This window comes from Bacillus rossius, assembly GCF_032445375.1.
Source record: "Bacillus rossius redtenbacheri isolate Brsri chromosome 4 unlocalized genomic scaffold, Brsri_v3 Brsri_v3_scf4_2, whole genome shotgun sequence".
Lineage (NCBI taxonomy): Eukaryota > Metazoa > Arthropoda > Insecta > Phasmatodea > Bacillidae > Bacillus > Bacillus rossius.
Genome location: NW_026962011.1, coordinates 41,958,052 through 41,981,949, shown reverse-complemented (window position 1 = coordinate 41,981,949; position 23,898 = coordinate 41,958,052). Strand labels below are relative to the sequence as shown.

At 37.6% G+C, this 23,898-nt stretch overlaps 2 protein-coding genes across 6 annotated transcripts in view; both read right to left on the bottom strand.

The window, feature by feature from the left end:
* LOC134542385 (uncharacterized) overlaps nt 1-23,898 on the bottom strand; it is a 124,902-nt gene that overhangs the window by 25,885 nt on the left and 75,119 nt on the right. For all 5 annotated transcript variants that reach the window (XM_063386577.1, XM_063386575.1, XM_063386576.1 and 2 more), the window contains exons 3-6: nt 6,298-6,440; nt 4,596-4,644; nt 2,090-2,343; nt 282-463 (exon numbers count right to left, since the gene is read on the bottom strand). In XM_063386577.1, the coding sequence (XP_063242647.1) occupies nt 282-463; nt 2,090-2,343; nt 4,596-4,644; nt 6,298-6,399 (587 nt within the window). In that variant the 5' untranslated portion in view covers nt 6,400-6,440. The remainder of the gene's footprint in view (nt 1-281; nt 464-2,089; nt 2,344-4,595; nt 4,645-6,297; nt 6,441-23,898) is intronic.
* The window catches only part of LOC134541838 (basic salivary proline-rich protein 1-like), a 56,966-nt gene continuing 39,469 nt past the window's right edge, over nt 6,402-23,898 (bottom strand). The window contains exons 6-7 of the mRNA XM_063385534.1: nt 21,456-21,624; nt 6,402-6,440 (exon numbers count right to left, since the gene is read on the bottom strand). Coding sequence (XP_063241604.1) covers nt 6,402-6,440; nt 21,456-21,624 — 208 coding nt within the window. The remainder of the gene's footprint in view (nt 6,441-21,455; nt 21,625-23,898) is intronic.

The window sequence follows — 23,898 nt, the reverse complement described above, 5'->3', positions numbered from 1 at the left end:
AAAACTGCCTGCTCGCCACTCTGACCGACTGCCCACAAGTCATAAAAACAAGTCAAAAAAGTCATCATAAAAACTGCTGCATGCTTATAATTCACATTTGTATATGAAACAAGCATATGCCTTTATTTATATTGAATACAATATTAACTGCTAAAGTTGACACATGATTTAAAGTTTGTTCGATCAAGACTTGTGTGATATGGCCTTCACATATACATACAGCATATCCGTAACGTTATAGTAGGTATGTATTAACTTTAGAATTTTTTAATAGTACTTACGACTGTAAAAAGTTGTACTGTGCATTCAACACGGGTTCTCTGTCCAGTATGGGTTTCTTCTTGTAGCTGGTCTCCAAGAATTGAGGGCAAGAGTAGTACTCTATTATCTGTGGGCTTTTAAAGTCGAAGAACTTGAGTCTGTAGCATCCCGTGTACACATACCAAAACCACTCTCTTCCAGTCTGAGGAACATGCAAAGAGAATTTAAAAAACATAACCAAACTGAAGCTGGTACAAACGATTTACCATAACAAAAAAAAAAAATTCAATTGAAACCACAAGAGCAGTTTGGCACCTGAAGTGACTCCAACAAACCTGCCATGACAAAAGGTACAAACATAGCTGAATTATTCCGAGTCAGGTCTTAACAATTGTTTTACGTTAAAAATGGTCGTTGGATGATTTTTGTCGTAGCCGTTTCACAAATGTTACTTTCAGTGTAATCTGAACTCTAAATTCAAGTTACAATTTCTACTAGGAGTGTTTTCTTTTTAATAATGTAAATCACCACTGAAGTAAGCAACAAAATACGATACTATGAAAAAATGTTTACTTTATTACCGACTAATTTGGGATTGACTGATCTGTTTACATTCTGTAACAAATCTCTCCATGGCAGGGTTTTTGCGAAATTCCGCATGCTAGATGGCCACAGATCACACTACCTCCATTATGAATGCTTTAAGCCGTACAAGACCTGACTCAAATGGTTCCAGCATACAAAAACTGCATTTCATTTGGAAGAATAGGTACCACAAGGTTTCCATCTGGCACGCAACTGAGAACTCCAACACAGGGCCTGTGAGGGTTACGTTGTTGACAGCTAAGGAGGTGTTGGGGGCGGGGATAAGTGACTCCGCAGCGATCAACCCAACTGTGCATACCAGTCTGCTCTGTCTCCAGCCTGTTCTTAAGATTAAAAAAAAAAAAAAAAAAAAAAAAACTGCAGCTGAAAAATTGTTAGAGTTTGGTGCAGTCAATATTTATGTGAATTACATTACATTAAATGAATATTAACATTAATCTGACAGGCCAGTATGTAAATGAAGTTTATAAATCTTTCAAAGCTACCAAACAAAAACCAATGAGGATGAGGTGAAAAATCAACAGGATCTAGATTTACAGGAGACTATGAATTGGGTCATACCAGGGTGTATTCATACATTTAAATGTTGAAATTATGGCCACTCTCAAGTTTTATAACATAATAAGTTTTATAGAGAAGCAATGTAAAATTTTCATTTTTTTCAACAAAATAATATAAGCAATTTAGAAGAAAAAAAGTTGTAAACATTAACCACAATTTTTTTTATTAATTAGCTGTCCCATACTTTATTCTTTAACATTTATGATGAAATTATGTTACTATTTTTTCCTGTGTGCTTTGCAAGCAGTAAAGTAAAGTTAAACATACCAATGTTAAGCTACAATGCATACAAAATACACTAAGGGCAGTCAAACAAGGCTGTAAACAATATGCACAAGCCCATACTTTTTTTATGCTACGATTCAGTAATTATTTGTGGTAAATTATTTTTCACTAGATAATGAATGGTGTTACTAAGTGCACAAAATGTTCAGTTTTCAAAAATATTGGTAAAGGTGGTGATAGCAAAAAAATAAGTGACAGTGAAATTTGCTAGAGTGGCTTTTCTAACTGTTTTGTGATATTTGATTCAAACAAGTTAAAACTAAGAATAAACATCAAGAACAAAAAAAAAAGCAAACAATTTGACTATCAGGCCTTAACAAGTTTATGTTGGTCTAGAGCTGATGTTTACAAGAAGGTGAAATAGGTTTTGCATTACCTTTAGACAGTTGCCGTCTTTTGGCTCAGTTTTACTGACGTTGGGTGCTACAAACATTCGCGACGAATGAAGCTCGAAGCGAGCAGAGCTGCGGCAGTCTTGTTTGGTCGCATCGCTGTGCTCCAAAGAGATCCAGAAGCTGCCGGCATCGGGAAACAGCAGGAAGTCGACCGCCATCTCCCCGACGGTACGGTCGCTCTGGCTCACATTCCACGACACAACAGGCTCTCTGACTTCGCAGCCCAGCGCAGACACTAAGGGGGACAGAGGTCCATAACTTCATTCAACCACCTTGGGCCATTGCATTTTCACTCTCTATTTCTGTTTTGTTTCACTGCATAAACATTGCAATTCACTGCGAATTCATTCACTAGATATATTCTACACACACACTCCGCCATTTGTAAAAATCAAGACTTCTATTTATACTTATTGTAAATTTTTGCCTGATAAATTGCATAACAGTCATTTACTGAAAGTACATTTTCTGTGTTTACACAGCTTGACAACAGTACATACACACTTTACTTCTATGGTCCCATTTTCTAAATATTTACTCTAAAAATATCTGGCACCTGCAAAAAAAAAATTTCCACGTGCCTTAAGGTGGTAGTTTCCTCAATTATTTTGTTTATAATTTCATGTGTTTTTATATGATTTGAATAATATCCATAATGTAACTACAGTTTAATCTTTAAACATGTATAGTTTTTAATTAAAAAAATAAAAGTACAAAGTCCAATTTATTTTCAGCCGTAGGGTAAACGGGGCCTGTTGTTGTGTGATACATAGTTTTATATCAAATGTTTTAGATGTAGAGATTATCACATATATTTTGGTTTTTACCTTTTTATTCAAAAATATTTATAACTTTGGTTTTTAGAAAACTACGACAATTCAAAATTTCAGGCATTCCCAACCACTGGCATGGACTATATAATAAAACAAATTAAAACGTATAATACGTAGGAAACTTTGTATTTACTTATTTAAAAGAACTTCCTGCTGATTGGTAAAAGAAGGGGTGAGGTGTGGGCATGCAGAGCCCAGCAGGCAGAACCGAGGTCTGCAGGTGACGAGCCGCTTGTAAGCCTTAGTGATGGAGGAAGGGGAAGGAGCGAAAGAGTTTGAAAGGGAAAGGGGGGGGGGCAACATTTAACCATTCGTATTAAATACACAGTCACCAGTACGTAATCTAAAATGTTCTGAAAATAGAAGATAATTTTTTTTTTTAAATTTATTTATGTTCAGCAGCATCCGGAGGCATTTTCACAGTTTTATTTGCCCGCTCGATTTTCGGGAGGACCCGTGTTCAGTTCCCAAAAGAAGTGGGAAGGGTAATACACTTATGCCGCTTTCTCTCGGACTGTAAGCCGGCCTTCGTAAATGTTGGAAACAAGCCCTGAATATAAATTAATGAACACAACAAAATTTTGAAAAACTGCATAAAATTTAAAATGGCCCGGCTATGATTTAATTTTAATATAACTTTATAGAAGAATTTATTACTGAATTGGAGTCATGTACTTGGCTAATAAGAGGAGGTCGGCTACTCGTCATCACCGATTTTGTGTGGAATCACAGTAACTTATATGTCAGGCTTGACTAGAAATGAAAGTGACGCAAGAAAATATAACAGAAACTTAACCAATGTCTATAATTTATTTGCCAGGAAAATTGTGTTGGAACAAACACAGTGTTAAAGATATTTAACATTTTGTTAATGGTGCTATCGTTTAAAAAATATTTAAAATTAACAGTTGCAGTCCAATAGCTACATTAAAACAAAATTAAACTGAAACATTTCAAAATACACATTATAACACTAAAGCATATGTACATACATTGTTTTTTGCTTAAACGACAAAAAGCAAACTGTAAATAATTCCTACCAACAAACCTTAACCTCATTGAGCTGATTCAACATTTAAAACATTTAACAGTATAAATATCATCACAAAATTCTTTTATTCAACATGGCATCGAATATATATAGGCTAACAATTTGTTATGTCTCTACAGTCTAATGAACACTGCACTATCTCTACATTTTAATGTTACCTAAAGATTGTCAAAATAGTAAGGCCAGCAGTTTACGGTATTTTTTAAGTTGTCAGTATTTATTTTTATGACAACAAAATATAACATAAAGTATTAAAGGATAGTTATACTATTATAAAGTTTACTTTGGCACACCAATATGCTTAGTACATCCCCCGAAGTTCACAGTTAATATGAATGGGAACCGCCATATTTTATAGATTTCTGTGACTTTCACAGACGGAAGCGCCAAGTTTACACATTTCCGTTACAATCGACTTCCGTTCCATTCACAAAATTACTCCTATCAAATGCTGTATACCGAGAGCTAAGATGTTTACACATGAAAAATTATACATGTTTTAGTAATATACAAACCTCCGACAGAAATATAATAAAACAACACTAATAGTTGTGGTGTACCTGGCTTAATATAAATAAATGCTTCTCACACATAGCACAATACCTTTTTCTCGGGAGTTGCAGTTGGTCATAACTTGCGAAGATTCAGAGTCCTGGAATAAGAAAATACTTACATGTAGCATAATAAATGACCAAATGTGGCAAACATCTGTCAATAATAAATACTCTGTTAAATCAAGTGCTTCCCAATAAACATTGTGACAACTCTAAAAAAAAAGTCTAACATTGGCTTGGTACTGATTATAATATAAAATAACATATATAACGTCTATAACGTACATGTCAATACTGAGTTAAACATCACTGATTGTCAGAGTACATTGATTACAGATGATTCTAACTTTTTAAAATAAACGTAAAATTGTCAATTACTGCATTCCAGAGTATCTTGCCTCAGCAATGTATCTCCTATTGGTTATATTAATTACTCTAGGCAACTTTTACTGAGCAACTTGGATACTATGTTGCTACTTCCAATAGGCGTTGGTTAGTGGTTAACTAAATTAAGATATCCAGGCTAAAAAAAAGTAACGGAAAAAATAGGGCCTTACATTGTGAGATTATACAGAACATAGAGGGTTCAGAGACTGACGTGCTGTTGGCTAATGAGTCAAGCTAAAGATGACAATATCATGAGAGAGGCATCACAATGAAGACCCTTGTCTACTGTGCTAATATGTATAAAGCTTGCAAAAACTGATTTAAATTTTTTTATCACCTGTCTACTTGGGGTTATTTTGGAAAAAAAGGTACCAGAGATGTTAGCTAAAAAGAGAAAAACTACATCTACATTAAGTGCCTACTGGTGTAACTTTCAAAACACTTGATTTGATTTTATTGTTGCTGCTGCCCAGCAAGCAAGAGTATTGCGAGGGGCAGGTGAACGAAGGGGTTTGGGGTGGTATGGAATACTTTTCAGTTTAACCGGCAGCCAAAAATTTTAAAAGCTAGTAGCTCCTTAGAAGACTATATTAACACAATTTCATGAAAACAGAAGTAAAATTTCACAAGTACTGCCAAAAAATGTATTTAAAAAAAAACATTTTTACAAGAAAAAATTCAACCAACTTCAAAGGTCAGGTGCAACGTGTGACCTAGAGAGGATAATTTCTGTTATCACACCAGTTTTTTTTGTTTTAGGTCTGTGGTTATGGCAAAATGGTTTTGAGGTGGAAGGGGGGGGGGGGGGAAATCTTAAAATTTTCTTAAGTTTATCAAATAAAAAATGAAATAGTAAATAAATGAATAAAAATACACATCCCTGCTGATAATTACCAGTAAACATTTAGTAATTATAAGTAACATATTATTTTGACAGCTTTAAAATGCATATACTTAAAAATGAAATACACATAATGGCATAAAGTTTAAATGATGATAAAATGTCTAACCACATGTATTTCAAATGGTATTTCATGCAATTAATGCCAAAGGTTATCAACTGGCAGATTGAAGGTGCAATATTTAGCTTCACACATGAACAATGTCAAGTTACTATTTGGAAGACTCGTCAAATTATTAAATGTATTGTAAATTCTCTTCTGGCAAAGGTCACAATGGAATTCCACATGCATGCAAAGGCACAGAAAAGATTGAGACCAAGGGACTTGCACGATTAAAGTACAAGATACGACAATCAATGTACATTCCGACTTGATGCTGATAGTTGGGACGCTAGTGTCACTTCACAGCTAAACAACAGTGGTGCCTTAGCGGACTCAGGATCCGGGGACCATCGTGCTTACATTGAAGTGTGGATTCCAGACGTCGCACTGTACATGGCACAGGCTGCGAGGCACTGACAGCACCGCCAACAGCACAAGCTTCACCAACAACTGGGCAGCCATTCTCACACCAGCTGCTGTCGCGGCTTCTTCACCTCTGCATTCTGGAAAACAGAAAAGTAACTTCAACACCACCAACACATGCACAACGTTCACCAACAATTAAATTACATTAGGAAAAAAAAATTTTCTGTACAAACAACCAGGGAATACACATTGTATATTTTAGGGAACACAGGAATGCTGAACAGGTTAGGGAATATAGAGAGGCTACAAAGGTTACGGACAAATGACGAAATGCTCAGAAATTAAGGAAGTATTTTAAACAGGAAACTACTTGATGTGTTTGCAATCTGCACCATACAAAAAAATTCAGATTTTGTGAAATGCCTTTTTTTCAAGACATTTCACATCTTATTAGTACATCAAAATTAATTTGAATACTTTTAAAATCGCATAATGAGCTATTTCCAACTGATAGGCCTATGAGTATGTCTCTTAAAACCTTCTAACTGAATATCTACAACACTACCGAAGGGGTCTGTTTTTACACATTATGTAATTTTCTGCATGCACTCGTGCTATTGCGAGTCCAGCATAGCCGTGTGACATACAACCCTAAGGCCAACTATGCAGTAATGCAACGCCAGTATTGTTCAACAAAAAACTCTCTTGATTTTTGACTTGTTTTTCCATTGGCCACATTTGAAGAGAAATGTTCCGAAAAATTCAAAAGATGCAGACGTTACGTAGAGAAGTTCATAATGATCTTTTGTTACATACATTGTGTTTACACTTATTTAACTTTCACACAGTGAAATCAAATTATTGAAATTTCTCTAGTTTTCATGATACATATGAATTTTTATAAGAGGTCCCCGGCAGAAATTTGTTTGCTAGTAATGCAACTTTTCTCTGCTCTGTGCGCCGATTTCTGTTTGCGGCCATCAGTATACGCTGCACCAGTGGAATAGAATAACTGACGGTTGTTTTGATATCTACATTCCAAAGATAAAAGAGTAAAACTAATTTGAATATGTATTTATTTGCAAGAAAATTATTTGTAGTATCTGTAAATAATAGCTTACAAAATTCAAACAACTGAAAAATGAAAATTTCTGACATATGTAAATCAGGTGAAAAATCTTTTGGTATGTTTCGAAATGCAGCGTCGTGTGCGAATGTAGCTTCAACTTCCGTGCTGTGTGTGTGTATGATAAGTAACAGCGAGGGAATTGTGGAGTTCAGAGGTTGAGGTTGGTAGGAAGGTGGAAAATGATGAAGAAAAGGTTGTCAGTAATGGGCAGAGGGGACAGTGGAAAGGGAGTGAGAGGATTAAGTAATATGTAATAATATGTAGTGAATAAAGATAATAAGTACAATGTGTTGAGTTATTATTAGGGACAGGAAAAATTCGGGGGTTCAATGACCTCCAGGATGAACTCCATAGTTCTACGTACACTCTGTCAAATGTCACCCACTCATTGGCTGCTGTCTTGTGAGACGTCCCAACGTAGCAGCCTGTGATTCGATACAGCTTTAGTCGGGTGTTTCTCATTGGCCCAGAGTCCATCCAGGTTGAGTTGCGAGCCAATAGCAGAGGCAGCACTGAGGTATAACTATTTATATTTTAACCTATCGCGAAATGAATTCGCGAATTTTTCCGGTCTCTAGTTAATATTATTATTAATATAAAACAAAACCAAGAGGAACAGGACAGTGTGTGTGTGTGTGTGTGTGTGCGTGAAACTGCATATGTGCTAATGCGAATGCAGCCTAGGTCGTGATTTCCTCGCATCGTCCCTTGCGTAGTTTACAAACCCGGCCCGACAAGAGGGAAGGCCAAGACACGGCCGGGCCTGTGTTTACTGCTCGGGCCGCACGGTGATGATAGCTCGGCGGGCCTCCCCCCCCCCCCTCACAGACCTAGTTCCCGCTGCCCGGTCACGGCGAGCAGGTTCGTCGGGGTCACGCTCGCGGTGCGAATATACCGCTCTTCGCGCACGAAATCCAAACCTCGTTCTAGGAAGTCACACATCTTTGACATGAAAGCTTTGCAACTATCGAATGCTTGATAACCAAATATGCATCACTTTAGTTGTATTCATAAAATAATCACACCATTACTATTTGAAACCAGATATTAAGCCTTGATACTACGGCCAGAACACCAGGTATTCAGTGCCCTTGAAGATGGTTGCAACATGGTAAGCCGAAACTACTTCGGGCACATCATTTCCTCGAACGTGGTCTTAATCCAAAAAAGCACCTAGTTATTTAAAACAACACATTTTTATTAAATTCATAACAGTGTCTTAAAAATTTACGTTGTCTTGCAAGGTGTTTGGCGTGTCTTTTTATTCTATAATTGTTTCACGAAGGGGTGGACTCGTGTAGTCAGTACTGCACATTGCAAATGTATAATGTTTAAATTTTTCGAAGCGCTCATACTTAATAATAGGTACTTCATTATATTGTTACAAACGCGGGAGGCAAAGAATGCTACGCGCGGCTGGCGGGCCCGCATGGTCACTGACGTCATGCGCGCATACCTTTAGGGGATCTAGCGGCCCGGCCTCACCGCCAACAACCCCTCCCCCCCCCCCTCCAACACGCCACCTTCCACGGCGCTGTTATCTATCCCTCAGCGGCATGGGAATCCCGCGTGAAGTGGCGCGAATAAGCACCGTCATTCTGGACTCTTCGAGCGTCGGGCCGGCCTGTCTGACAGAGTCGGTTCCAGAAAGACTGCCAAGGGTATAAAAGCAGGGACGCCGGCCTCCGCGGAAGTTCCGAGAGTTCCAATCGGCGAGTTGAGTGAAGTGCGAGTTCGGCGAGCGTGTGTGCGGAAAGGCGCGAGGTAAGGGGCGAACCACTCCAGTCAGGAGTGAGAACTGTGGACTGGAAAGATACTCAGTGATTTGTGAACAGTCATTAAAAGTGGTGATTTAATTAGTAATGCAAATATTAGTAGCAAGTAAAACTGTATAAAAATCAACAGGGCTATCCTCACGAACCCGTTTTCCCCCACTCGTAACAATATGGTATGATTATATGATATGTCATTTAAGATAATCTTTAATCTCGGGCTTCACTCTCATATCAACTGGCTGAATTTAGCTACACAAAACCAACCTTTATGACGTTAGCACATGACTCGGTTGTGCACCACCACTTACGGATCATGCACGAGGTTGGCTGGAAGTGAAATGACGTAGCAATTACTACAAGCGTGCCCCTAACACTGTTACGGAACACAAACATCTTCTCACTCAGTGCACGAATGTAGTACCGGAACTCGGCCCGCCATTCATTTTTTTTCATGAAGGCGTAACGGGCAGCCTTCTTTTCACAGACGAGAGAGCCAAACGCCCGATCGTGCATCTTCGGTTTTTTTTTTTGTTTATTGTAAATAAATATGGCGGTGTTGATAAAAGGATACTAATGGACTAATGGCCAATTAGGTTAGGTTAGCCATATTATAAATACTTAAGAACGTTGTGGACGGTTGATTTGGTTAGGATAGCTACATTAAAGATACGGGGGAAAACCATGAACTTCGGGTTTTGGCTCTCTCGTCTGTGAAAAGAAGGCTGCCCTAATTCTTTAAGGTCATTGAGGGAGAAATTTTAGCAGGCAACGGAATTGCAACGAAGTGCGCGCGCACCATGGACGGGAGTTTAGCATAACGAAGTCTAATGCGCAGGCGCGTTTCGACCATACCCACGAGCCAAAGTCGTCCACGCAGCCTACCGCGTGTGGCGGCAATAACCTTTAGATAGTCACTTTCGTGAACATCCGGGGACGTAACAAGCGTATCGGCGAGGCAAGTTAATCGTGGTTGGGAAACTATCCTGGAATACATTTTATGCACTTTAATAGTCCAGGATAAAAGGAAACAATCGCTACTTTAAATATAATCCAATATTTCCCATAACATTTAACACGTCTGTTTAGTTCAGTGATTAAATGCGTGGTGTCGAAATTCAATGTTTTAGATTCACATTCCACCACTGTATAATACTTTTTATAGTTTTTATGCAATTTATTGAATTTTAAACACTAAAATTTAATAAAATGATATTATTTCTAGTTAAATATTTAATTGTAATAATAAATTTCAATACACAGCTCAGTCTGTATGTAGGCAATAACCTTTTACTCCCTTTAAACCAACATTTTGGTACTTACTCATGAAATTTTGCACACTTGATATTAAAAAATAAGACAAATATTACTGCATACAGCTGATTAAAAAAAAATCTAATCCCATTCCACAGTATCCGTAGTTAAAATTTACAACACAAACACGGAATTATTTTATTAGTTACGTACTCTCAACAAAAAAAAAAGTCTCTACATTGCGTACAGCCCAGGAAATGCTAGGTAATCAAGCTTTTATTTATATGTACATATGATTAACTCTCCATCCCTTGTACTGTAAAATAATTATCTGTGACAAACGTCATGTAACCAAATTTTTGTAATTATTAATTTCAAAATAGTTTAGTATCTTAACCAAAATAGTATAACTTTAAACGCGCGTACATAAGTACACACTTTTTTAAAAAAACTTCTTTTTTTTCCAAACAGCGAATAACTGCAAAACATGTCAGTGTTAGACTGTGATACATGTAGCTGATGATTTAGAACAAAAATATAGTTTTTTTTTTTGCTTCTTGCAGTTATTACTCATTTCGTATTAAATATACACCTACATTTAATGTAACTCCTTCCATTGTGCATTTTTTAAAATATTTATAGGCCTGTTAATATTTCAGCCGAATAATACAGTTAACATAACATTATAGTTGAGGGTGCTCTTGTTTGCTGTCATTCAGACGTACATGTTCTCTTTCCTTATGTAACTGTAGACACACACAGAGAACTGCGCAGGTAAAACACAGGCTTTTTGCGACGAAAGAGTAGCGACGTCTACGAAACAAAGTCATCGAGTCCGGTTTCCGAGCACATTGGCATGCTGCCAATAAAATGCGACTATTACCTACGCCTTGGGAGACACACTACAATTTCGCGAATAATTTAACCTCGCAGGCTGGCCTTCACGTTAAATGGACAAGAATGCTTGAGAACTGGCCAAGTGTAAAATTGGCTGCCTTTCCTTCCCAAGTCACGCTCCTGTTCACTTCGACCACGTGTACTTCGGCGGCTGAATTACGGCATGTTTAACATCATTGTAGGGCTGATCACACACAAGAAATAAACGCGCTCTCGTGTGTGAAAATATATAAGGTAATCTAATTATCTTACGTATATAAATAAGTAGAGACCGGAAAAATTCGCGGGTTCAATGACCTCAAGGATAGACTCCAATATCCTCTACACACTCGGGCAAATGCCACTGTTCATTGGCTGCTGACTTGTGAGTCGTCTCGACTGGGTGGCCTGTGATTCGACACTTCTATGAGTGAGGGTGTATAATTGGTCCTCAGTCCTCCAGATTAACAGTGAACCAATTACAGAAGCAGCACTAAGGTATAATTATTTGAAATTCAGGATAACACGAATAAATGAACCCGCGAATTTTTCAGGTCTCTATAAATAAGGTATTCTAATTACTAGAGACCGGAAAAATACGCGGTTTCATTTCGCAATATGCTAGAATGCAAATGTGTTTAACCTTTTGCTGCTTCGTGATTGGACCACAGGTTCTCTGAAGAAATCAGAGCCAATGAATAATCATCAACGAAAGAAATATCGAATCAAAAGCATTCTCGTTAATAGTTGTCACGAGCCAGCAGCCAATGAGCAGATGTAATTTGTCGGAGTGCATAGAGGATATTGGAGTCTATCCTGAAGGTCATTGAACCCGCGAATTTTTCCGGTCTCTACTAATTACCTAGCTACCGTCAAGCACAGGCTGAAGAAGGATCTCTGGAACACCTACTCAGCATGATCACCTTACCTACTGTATAAATCTGTGAGTGAATGGTATGGACGTAGAAGTCTTAATTTCGAGTTACATGTGAATTAGATTTCTGTTCAGCTCCTATTTTTATTTTTTTTATTTTTTTAACATCCGCGTTTGTTTTTGATGTGTAAACATCTTGGCTCTCGGTATAAGGCATTTGGTAGGAGTCATTTCGTGAAAACGGAACGGAAGTCGATCAACGGAAATGTGGGACAAAGATGGCGGACCCGAGTATAGCAATATAAACAGGATATAGTCACTTTCGTGAACATACCAAACGTACTGGTGTGCAAAATGAAACTTTACGATAGTGAAACTACCCTGGAATATATCCGGTAAACTATAATAATCATAGTAAAAAGGAATTCCAAGTTTTAAAACACCTAAGAAAACTTGCATTACACTGGTGATGATGCACAGTCTCCTTCCAATACCCCAATAGTTTCATTAGCGCAGAGATAGAGCGCGCGCTTATCAACCTCAATGGACGTGGTTCAAATCTCGTAATTGGAAAACATTATTTAATTTTTTTAATAACACTATATTATAATTATGAATCAGCTCAATAACATTAAGGTGTTTGTAGGAAGTATTTACAGGCTGATTTCAGTCGTTAAAGCAAAAACAAATAAACAAATATATACTTAGTGTAATAATGTGTTTTAAAATGTTTCAGGTTAATATTTTAGTAATGCTTTATAAGTATAACTTCTAACGTGTTAACAAGAAGGGCAGTATTTTATTTTATTTATTTATTTCATATCCTTTGACCCCATGATACGGCTATAGGTACTAATGGAAAAAAATTAAGCCACATCTCCCATTTATAGTAATGGTAAATAAAAAAAAAATCAGTGAAAATTTATTACAATGCTGTATAATGTACCGGAGAGAAAATGAATAGCACCGATGGTTACCCGACTCGTGCACGCAACGTACAACTGATGTACCCGTACTTCGCTACGGCAGTCTACAGGCAGATCACTCTTGCGCCGCTCATAATACATGCCCCTCGTTGTGGGTACGCCACTGCCGCGCGATGCCCGTTGCCATGGAGACGCAGAAGGCATGAACAATGCAAAATACTGTTCTCATGCAGACAAAGTACCCACTGTTGCCTGGTTTTAACCACCCATTAGATCTAATTTTCGGAAAATGTCATCCTGCGTAACATAAGGAACATTAGGGGCAGGCATATTTCGCGAAAAAATCTGCTCGGCGTCGGCGGTCCCTCTCCCACCCTCCCCCTACCCCTGCCCACTACCGCCACACCTCCCCCTCCCACTGCCGCCACACCTCCCCTTCCCAATACCACCACACCTCCCCCTCCACCCCCCACTACCACCACACCTCCCCCTCCACCCCCACTACCACCAAACCTCCCCCTCCCACTCCCGCCACACCTCCCCTTCCCACTACCACCACACCTCCCCCTCCACCCCCCACTACCACCACACCTCCCCCTCCCACTACCACCACACCTAGCCGTTGCCATAGAGACGAATGAAGCATCAACAAAGCAACAGCCGTTGCCATGGTGATTTCCTACCAAAAACTGGAAATAAAATAAAAAATTAGGGGTGGACTACCCCTAACATTTAGGGGGATGAAAAATAGATTTTGGCCGATTCTCATAGATACCGGATAAGCACAAAAAATTTCATCAAAATCGGTCAAGCCGTTTCGGAGGAGTATGGCAACGAAAACTGTGACACGAGAATTTTATATATAAGATATATATAAAGTCTCACAAAAACAAAACACAAAATTTTCCATTTTCCAAAAAACAAAAACACAAAAAATAATATTTCACAAAAAAATCACAAAATATACAATTTCACAAAAAAACACATAATATACAATTACATTTTACTTATAAGTTATTAATTACAGCATATGAAACTACTAAAAGTATAATTTAAAGTGAAAAAGAACATATAACACATAATTAGTATGCAATAAAAATAGTAATAGCATATATTACAAGTGGGTTTGAGATTACCCTATAAAATATTTTTCTTTGCTATTTTTTTTAACTCTATTGCAAATTTTTTTTACCTTTGATATTTTTAACATGCTGAGGTAGACTATTATACAAGCAGATGCCCACATAATTGCAGTTTTTGGCATACTGGCTGGTGGAGTGAGATGGTATTCTGAGATCGAGTGTAGTTCTTGTTTGATACGGGTGTATGTCACTATTTTTTTTGTTGTGTAGATGTATGTTATCTTTCATTGAAATCATTAGCTGGATAAAATATTGACAGTAAAAGGGTAGAATTTTGAGGTCTTGAAATAGGTGTCTACAGGATGATGATAGTTTCGAAAATGAAATTAGTCGAATTGCTTTTTTCTGAAGCTTAAATATTCTGTATTTTAGTAAAGTTCCTTGTCGAAAATCAGGTCCAAAGCCGGGGTTTAGTATTTTTACAAGTCTTTTATCGGAGCCAATCTGCTATCTGTGCAAGATGGTGGATTGCAACGTTTACGATTCAGGCAGTGAATTCCAGAGGCAGGCGCAGAACATAAGTGTGTGTGAATCGCATCTATAAATTTTGGCATGAACTTGAAAGGCAAATATTTTATTTATCAATATATATGTACAGTGGCGTAGCCAGGATTTGCGTATGGGGGGTGTTAAAAAGCATGCCCCCCCCCCGTATTAAAGCGGGGGGTCCGGGGGTCCTCCCCCGGGAAAATTTGGATTTTAAGGTGTATAATAGTGCTATTTTAGCAGTTTTCGGTACTTAAATTTAAATATTGTAATGGTAAAAATTTTATTAATTTTAATATGAAATTTGTTTGAGTGATGAATAAGAAATTAATTAAAGATTTGGAGCTAAGGGGGGGGTTCGAACCCCTAAAACCCCCCCCTGGCTACGCCCCTGTATATGTATCACGCTCAGGCATTATTTTCAAGAATTCCAATTTAAATTTCGTGTCCGAGTTTCGTATTATAATATTTGCAACATGAGAATACATGAATTTGCTCGTTACTGAGGTTAGATGCTTACACATCACTGCCGAGTACTGAAAGACTCACTCACTTTTTTTTTACGTACTTTATCAAGTCTTTTTTAGCGGTGCTATATATTTTTTTAAATATGTAAATGCAGCGGATTTTTTTAATGCATTTAAGTGTAAGGAAAGGTGTATCGCCTTAAATTCGCCACCAGTAAAGACGGCAAATAAATAATTAACACACAATGACAGGGCCTCTACACGCTGTTATGACCAAGAATTGAAAAATTAATGGGTTCGATGACCTCTTGGATGGACTACAGAATCCTCTACGTAGGAAACAGAGGGGGTTACATAAGTTACTTCATGCGCGGCATCCTAGTTCCCAACCCCCTCCACCACCCCAACCCCCTCCCCCTCCCCAAACATCACCATTTCCCCCTCACCATCGCCCCTTCACCGCCTCACACACACCACTCTACATGGTATTACCCAGAAAACACAAACTTTTGTTACGATAGTTTACATGAACTAGAGGTGGGTCGCAAAGTATAAACCTGATACTTTGGAACTGACCCACGCCTGTATCAGGAACTGCAAACGAGTACACTTGAAAAGGATCAAGTACTTTAGTATCAGGTCAGAATTCGCCTGGAACAACACCACGGCCAATGTGCGCAGAACAGGATCGCAGATGATGGGCGGAGCTTGTGAAAGGGGAGGGAGCAGGAACGACGAATAAGGGATAAAGAAGGTAAAGAATGTAGGGGAGGTAGCGCAGGGGAAGGCGTTGAAGGAGAGGCGCAGAGCGAAATTGTTACAAGTCGTTTTGTTTATTGTCCTACTTCAAAGTACGCTCAGTGCACAGTGGGTGCACCGTCTCGTTCAATAATAAAACTAATGAAATTTTAATATTAAAAAGTACATTAATACAAGATATAATATTTATATTTTTGCACCTAACAGCTATGAAAATGCAAATAAATTGTCAGTTTACACTAATAACAGATGTAATGAACATATGGACTTTCTTTTTTCGAAAACAACTAGTAACTAGTGTTTTCATACATTAAAAATTCACGATTTTATCAAAAATAAAAAATAAAAAAACAGATAGGTACATTAGTGAGCACAGTGGCGTAGCCAGGATTTGTGTATGGGGGGTGTTAAGAAGCATGGCCTCACCCCCCCCCCCCCCGTATTAAAGCGGCGCCGGGAAAATTTGGAATTTAAGGTGTAAAATGGAATTTAAGGTGTAAAATAGTGCTATTTTAGCAGTTTTCGGTACTTAAATTTAAATATTGTAACGGTAAATTTGTTTTTATTAATTTAATATGAAATTTGTTTGAGTGATGAATAAGAAATTAATTAAAGATTTGGTGCTAAGGGGGGGGGTTTGAACCCCTAAAACCCCCCCCCTGGCTACGCCCCTGAGTGAGCATACTATATCAATGTTTACGTTTCAAATGTTTCTTCAGATTAGTCGATGATGATTTATAACTCAGTTTTTGTTTACACAAATTACAATTAGCAAACTCATTATTTTCCGTGAAAAAATTCCAGACAAATGAAGTCTTTTTCGTGCACTTATCCATTCCTTATTTCACTATAAAGATACTAACTACAAAGCATGACAGCCCGCAAAATGGTGATACACGGCCAGGACGAACTGCAGTGAATGTTGAAATGATTGATACTGGCTGTATCAGGCGGGCATGAGAGTAACTGATGTAGAGAATTACCAGGCGCGATAAATAATGTATCAGATTCTTCTTCCGGTCGCACGGTCTGCAAACGCGGAGCTTTGTTGCCTCCTGGGACCGTCTGACACAGAAGTATCAGATACTTGTAACATGGTACAATGCTGTATCAGTTTCAGGTTGGAACAGATACCGAAAATTGCTGTAACAACCCACCTATAACATGAACTCATTTTTAAGATTTAAATATCTACCAAAACAAAAATCAAATAATATTTAATAATAGTATTGTTGGCAATGCACCTGTGTCATCCATGGGCTCACAGTTATCCGAAACTTAGCTACATAAAATGTTACAAAGCGTTAAAAATAAATTCAAGGTTGCTACTCGAAATGCTACCTAATATTTTCTAGTTTTTTTCCATGCAGGTGTAACTACATATCGATACTTATATAGAAGGCTATAATGTACTAAGATCCTTGAACAGTGTTTTGAAAACACGTTTGTCGAGTGTGCGCTCTGTGGAGCAGAGGTGGGTCGAAAAGTATCAACCTGATACTTTGTCACTGATACGCGCCTGTATCAGGCACGGCAAACGAGTACACTTGAAAAGTATCAGAGACTTTAGTATCAGTTCAGAATTCAGCTGGAACAACACCACGGCCAATGAATACAGTACACGATCGCAGATGACGGTCACTTGGGCGGAGCTTGTGAAAGGGGAGGGAGCAGGAACGACGAATAAGGGATAAAGAAGGGAAAGAATGTAGGGGAGGAAGCGCAGGGGAAGGCGTTGAAGCCTTGAAGGAGAGGCGCAAAGCGATATTGTTACAAGCAGGGCTGCCACTCATGGGTTTTTCCACCCAGATCTGGGTTTTTCCAATGGTGTTTGGGTTTCTGGGTTTTTAAATAATGAATTCCAACAATTCTAGGTTTTTTTATAATTTTAATTATTTTTATACCTAAAACAATAATAAAGGTAGTAGCTACTGTATCTGTTGCAATATCTGTTTGATAAATGCAAACAAGTCTATGTGTTTCACACACAAAAATACATATAAACACAAAACTAGTTTTCAAGAAGCTAAGTCGAATATTAAATTAGACACATTCTTCAAAGAGGCTTGCAGAACACAAAACCAATGCAACAATTAACCTTCAAACCAATCTTGTAGAATCAGACTCTGAATAAAGACTAACGTACATGATGCAGTTTTATAAAAACAATTACCGGTTTAAAGGATGCAGTGATGGTGTTTGTTTTGTCATGTATATATTTGTAGGTTTTTTTATGATATGTACTGGTCCAAGAATTACTTATACAGCCATTTTGCTGCAGTGTAATTTTCTTGTATTGGTTGTATTTAACCGTTTTCAGTCTTGTAAGGTAATTAATTGTTTTATATTAAAACCAGTTATGTTTATATTTTTGAATTAGTACGCAAACATTTTCAACGATAGCATTTTAGACGCATCTGGGTTTTTTACCCATGTGTCTGGGTTTTTTTGTAGGTTATCTAGGTTTTTCATGAATATCAGAGTGGCAGCCCTGGTTACAAGTCGTTTTGTTTATTTTCCTACTTAAAGTACGCTCAGTGCGCAGTGCGTGCACCGTCTCGTTCAATAATAAAACTAATGAAATTTTAATATTAAAAAGTACATTAATACAAGATATAATATTTATATTTGTGCACCTAACAGCTATGAAAATGCAAATAAATTCTCAGTTGACACTAATAACAGATGTAATCAACATATGGACTTTCTTTTTTCGAAAACAATTAGTAACATTTTTTTTATACATTAAAAATTCACGATTTTATCAAAAATAAAAAATAAAAAAAACAGTTAGGTACATTAGTGAGCATACTATATCAATGTTTTTTCAAATGTTTCTTCAGATTAGTCGATGATTTATAACTCAGTTTTTGTTTACACAAATTACAATTAGCAAACTCATTATTTTCCGTGAAAAAATTCCACACAAATGAAGTCTTTTTCCTGCACTTATCCATTCCTTATTTCACTATAAAGATACTAACTACAAAGCATGACAGCCGGCAACAATGTACATGGTGATACACGGCCAGGACGAACTGCAGTGAATGTTGAACTGATTGATACTGGCTGTATCAGGCGGGCATGAGAGTAACAGAGGTAGAGAATTACCGGGCGTGATAAATAATGTATCAGATTCTCCTTCCGGTCGCACGGTCTGCATACGCGGAGCTTTGTTGCCTCCTGGGAACGTCTGATACAGAAGTATCAGAGACTTGTACCTAGGTACATCACTGTATCAGTATCAGGTTGGGACTGATACCGAAAATTGCTGTCCCAACCCACCTCTACTGTGGAGCGACTTGGAAGCACGCAACGAGCATACAATCATTCTGAAAGAGTGGAAACTCCCATGTTAAACGCGTGTCACGATAAGCAGACTGCTATCATGGCTGCTATGGAGCGTTTGCAGCGAAGTTGACGCTGGCACGGACAAAATAAGAACTAACAACTTGCGCATGCGCAGTGGGAAGCTGTCACGCACGCACACATTCATGTTTTTTTTTGTTTGTTTATGTTTGGTAGCGGTAACGTAACCATGAAAATGTTTTTTCTTGTCAAAGCATAATGGAGTTTGGATCAGCTTCGGATGTAATACTTATTTGCTGCTAATCTTATGACGTGATATACATGTGGGTTCTAACATGTTACATAATTAATTGCTGCCGCCTCCGTATATTAAAATTATTAAGACGCATCGTGACATTGTTTCAAGTTGCAATAGATTTGACATAGGATATTGATATATTCCTTTTGTAAAAACTTGTGGATATCACGAGAATTTTGCTTAAAATGTAAATTACATGCCATAACATAGTAAACGAAATTATTATTAAATATTCTAGTAACTCTCATACAAAAGTACACAACTTTTTATCCCAGATTTACAACTTTAATTTACTTACAAATGCTAATTTTAAGGGGAAATGTTTGGGGAGAAAATAACACCTCTGTTTGTTTGTGTTTGTAAGTTGGAATTAACGTGCATCTACGAACATACAATTATTTTTCATTTGGAATATTTAATTTACACAGTTGGTTGGTTGGTGAATGAAAATGCGTTTTGTGACTTGACTTGGTTGAGAGAAGGTAGGAATGTCTGGCCGATATGCTTATGGGAGGAAATGTGCAGCACGTGGTTGTACATCGCAGCCTAACAAGCAGCGATTTTTTCGGTTTCCACGACGTAGGACCGATGCCGAAGCAGCCAGGTAAGAGATAAAATAAAAAGGAACATGCTATCCGAATAAAGTGATAAAACAGGATACGTGATAAGTAATTAAAATAATATATTAACAATGCAGGGTAATTATCGGATATAGGGTCTCATCCGCAAAAAAAATTATAAAAATACGAAAAAAAATTTTTTGGACACTCCAGACCTTCCTCTATTTACGGTGTAAATGGTGTTATTTTATTCCCAACAGTTTCCGAGAAATCAAATTTTAAAGCTTACGGTACATAACCCGCACATCCAAGCAACCGCCGCCATTAATTTCTTTACATGTGGACGTGTCAGCACGCGTTTCAGAAAACGTCAGTGAAATATCGAAAATGGTCCATTAGGTTAGGTCCGTTAGGATGGGTTAGTATACCTACAATAAAAAATACTATAGACACATGTGAACAAATGGTTATGTCAGGAAAGCTATATTTTCAATTCGAAACTCCCAGTGATGTAAAATAATTTACAGTATTTTTAATGTAGCTTTAAAATTCGTTTTCTCGGAAACTGTTGGGAATAAAATAACACCATTTACACCGTAAATAGAGGAAGGTCTGGAGTGTCCAAAAAATGTTTTTTCGTATTTTTATAATTTTTTTTGCGGATGAGACCCTATATCCGATAATTACCCTGCATTGTTAATATATTATTTTAATTACTTATCACGTATCCTGTTTTATCACTTTATTCGGATAGCATGTTCCTTTTTATTTTATCTCTTACCTGGCTGCTTCGGCATCGGTCCTACGTCGTGGAAACCGAAAAAATCGCTGCTTGTTAGGCAGCGATGTACAACCACGTGCTGCACATTTCCTCCCATAAGCATATCGGCCAGACATTCCTACCTTCTCTCAACCAAGTCAAGTCACAAAACGCATTTTCATTCACCAACCAACCAACTGTGTAAATTAAATATTCCAAATGAAAAATAATTGTATGTTCGTAGATGCACGTTAATTCCAACTTACAAACACAAACAAACACACTACTATGACTACATGTGTCAAATATATAATTACAAGATTACTTATAACTTAAGTAAAACATAGTTTTGAATTTAAAAATAAAAATTATTAATATTTCTGTTAAAAGCTACTTATTTACGTTAATATGTAAAAATATAATTGTCAAAAGTCTCCAGTATGACCTAATATGTTACAACTAGCGATAGTTTCCGCTGGCACGGGAATAACAGAAACTACCAAAAAAAAGGCTACATAACATTGCAACCGATTCCTATACCAGTTTCCTCCCCAAGGAAGCACGAGAGCGCTCGGCGCGGCGAGGTTCCCGCGGCCGCCGCAGGATGTCGCGGCGAGCGCGCGACGCCCCGCCCCTGCCGAGGTCAGCGGCGCTCGCTCGGCCGCGGCGCCGCTGCACGCTTCCAGGGGACCGTTCCAGCCAGCCGCGCCTGCACGACCCGTTCCACAAAGACACGGGAACCGAGACCAGGGCCGGCGCGTCCATGCCATGGAGCTAATATACAGTAATACATCTGGAGAGGACAAGGGAAGGCCAGCAAAGGATAAGAGGTGAAGCCGGGTATCGGCGTTTGTTCCCTGCTTCCTACGCTGGAAGAAAACGAAAACGAGCTAAAATTGTCTCGCGCGGCCGAAAAATCCTCCAAACTAAACTCGCAACAGCTCCGAAACTATCAAAACAATCAAACTGAAAATTTTACTGGATTATCTGTAAACATTCTTCCCCATACCGCTTTAATATTTTTTTCGAAACATGAATACTTTCATTTTTAAAAATTAAATACCTATTTACTGCCAAATTTTTTTGTGAATACGCAGAGTAAATTTCAACATCGAGGAAAAATTTTTGTTTGCAACTATAGGTGGGGGACACCTGCGTATGAAATTAGGAAGAAGCTTCAAATTTTATTTATATACCCTTCTTGACGCATTCAACCCCATACTTTCATTTTTACAGAGAGTTGAAGTGGGAATAATGTTTCAGTAGGTAACACTACCGACATATGTCTTCGGAACGCACTTCTTTTTGTTATTATACTTCTCAAATTTTATAATTTCATACACAACGTTTATAAAAAACTAATTCTTACTTACTTCATTTAATCTATTACAAATCTCTTGTAATATACGTGTATTAGTAGAAGTTAGAAGTCTTTTCAATATCATGTTCATGTTCCAGTCTACTTAACCAACGTAACATGCAAACCTTAGCTAAACACTGGTAGAGAATTGTTTGTAATAACTGTAATGCTATGCATATACTGACAATGTAAGAAACATTCAATTTTATTAATTGTTTGCATAAGAATTAATAATTTTAAAAAATCATAGAATAGGCCTTTATAGACTGAAAACCTTTCACGTAGTTTCAAGTAGCGTACATAAAAGTTTTTAAATATATATAATTACCAAATATTGTTGAATATATTTAACATTTTTATACATGTTACAACACACATATAATAACAAGCCTATATAGGATATAAAAAGACAGACGCCAAATTTTAGCATTTTGTATTTCTTTTCTCTGTGTGAATAAAATAACAGTTCTTAACGTAGTTGCTAATACATACTGTACTATATTTCTAAAAAAAAATACGAAAACCCCTGACATCGTCACCATAACAATGATAAATTTGCAAAATAATTAAGGCACGTCTTTTAATGCTACGAAGCACACTCTTAAGAGAAATGTTTTAAACTTATGTTGGGATTTATCTAATATCTTAAAAGCATTGTGAAACCGTTCCTTTGAGGGAAACCTTAATATACCGAACACCATATCATCCTTTAATCGAGTTAGATTTTCGCTTCTTAAGACCCATTTGTCTTCAAAATGCACTGTACACAATGCATGGTTCGGAGACGCAGTCCAATTTTTCCGCTTTGTCGCTTTTTCCCAGATAAGTCGTTGATCGTCACGTTTTGGAAATCTATGAAAAAAGTAAAGAATTATACTTACAACTAAAACAACTTCTCTTTGTTAAATAGTTTTCTTAGGTTTTTCGAAAAGTTCGAAGATTAGTTACTTCTGTTTAAAACATTTGCCACTTTTTTCTGATGCTTCAAAAGTTTTGAGAATTAATTTAGTTAACAAATGAAAAAACAATCTTTAATTCATGTGAAAAGCAACGCCATCCGGCTTGGAATTCCATCGATTTGTACAGCCATATGCGCTACAGGAAATCACCATTGTAGCCGCACACCAGCGCCACTCAAACCTCAAGGACAAGTGGGCTGGGGCTGCGTTTGCAGTAGAAATACGCTCTCTTCCTCTTTCTTTTCAACCCTTCTTCGCAACCGGCTGGCTTCGCTCTCGCCCTACACATGTCCACTCCAGATCTTCTTACATGCTCCTTGGTCCATGCAGGCGAACTAGGCAACCGCCTAGGGCGCCAAGTGGCTGGGGGCGGCGCAGCACGACACGTAACAGCTGATATAACATGTTTAACAATTATTGAAACTAGATGAAAATGGATTTCTGTAACAGTTTGGAATGTTTATATTGATATAAGTAATTATTTAAAGTCCACGGTGACCTGTTTATGATTTGTAATAAGTAAAAAAAGTAAAAAAAAAAACACAAGTCTGCTTACATTTGATTGTTGACAAAATCTTAGGCTTACGTGATGTATTTTGAGGCAAGGAAAAATTTTTTCGGTGGTCCGGCCAGGGGGGGGGGGAATTAAGGTTTTTCGCCTGCC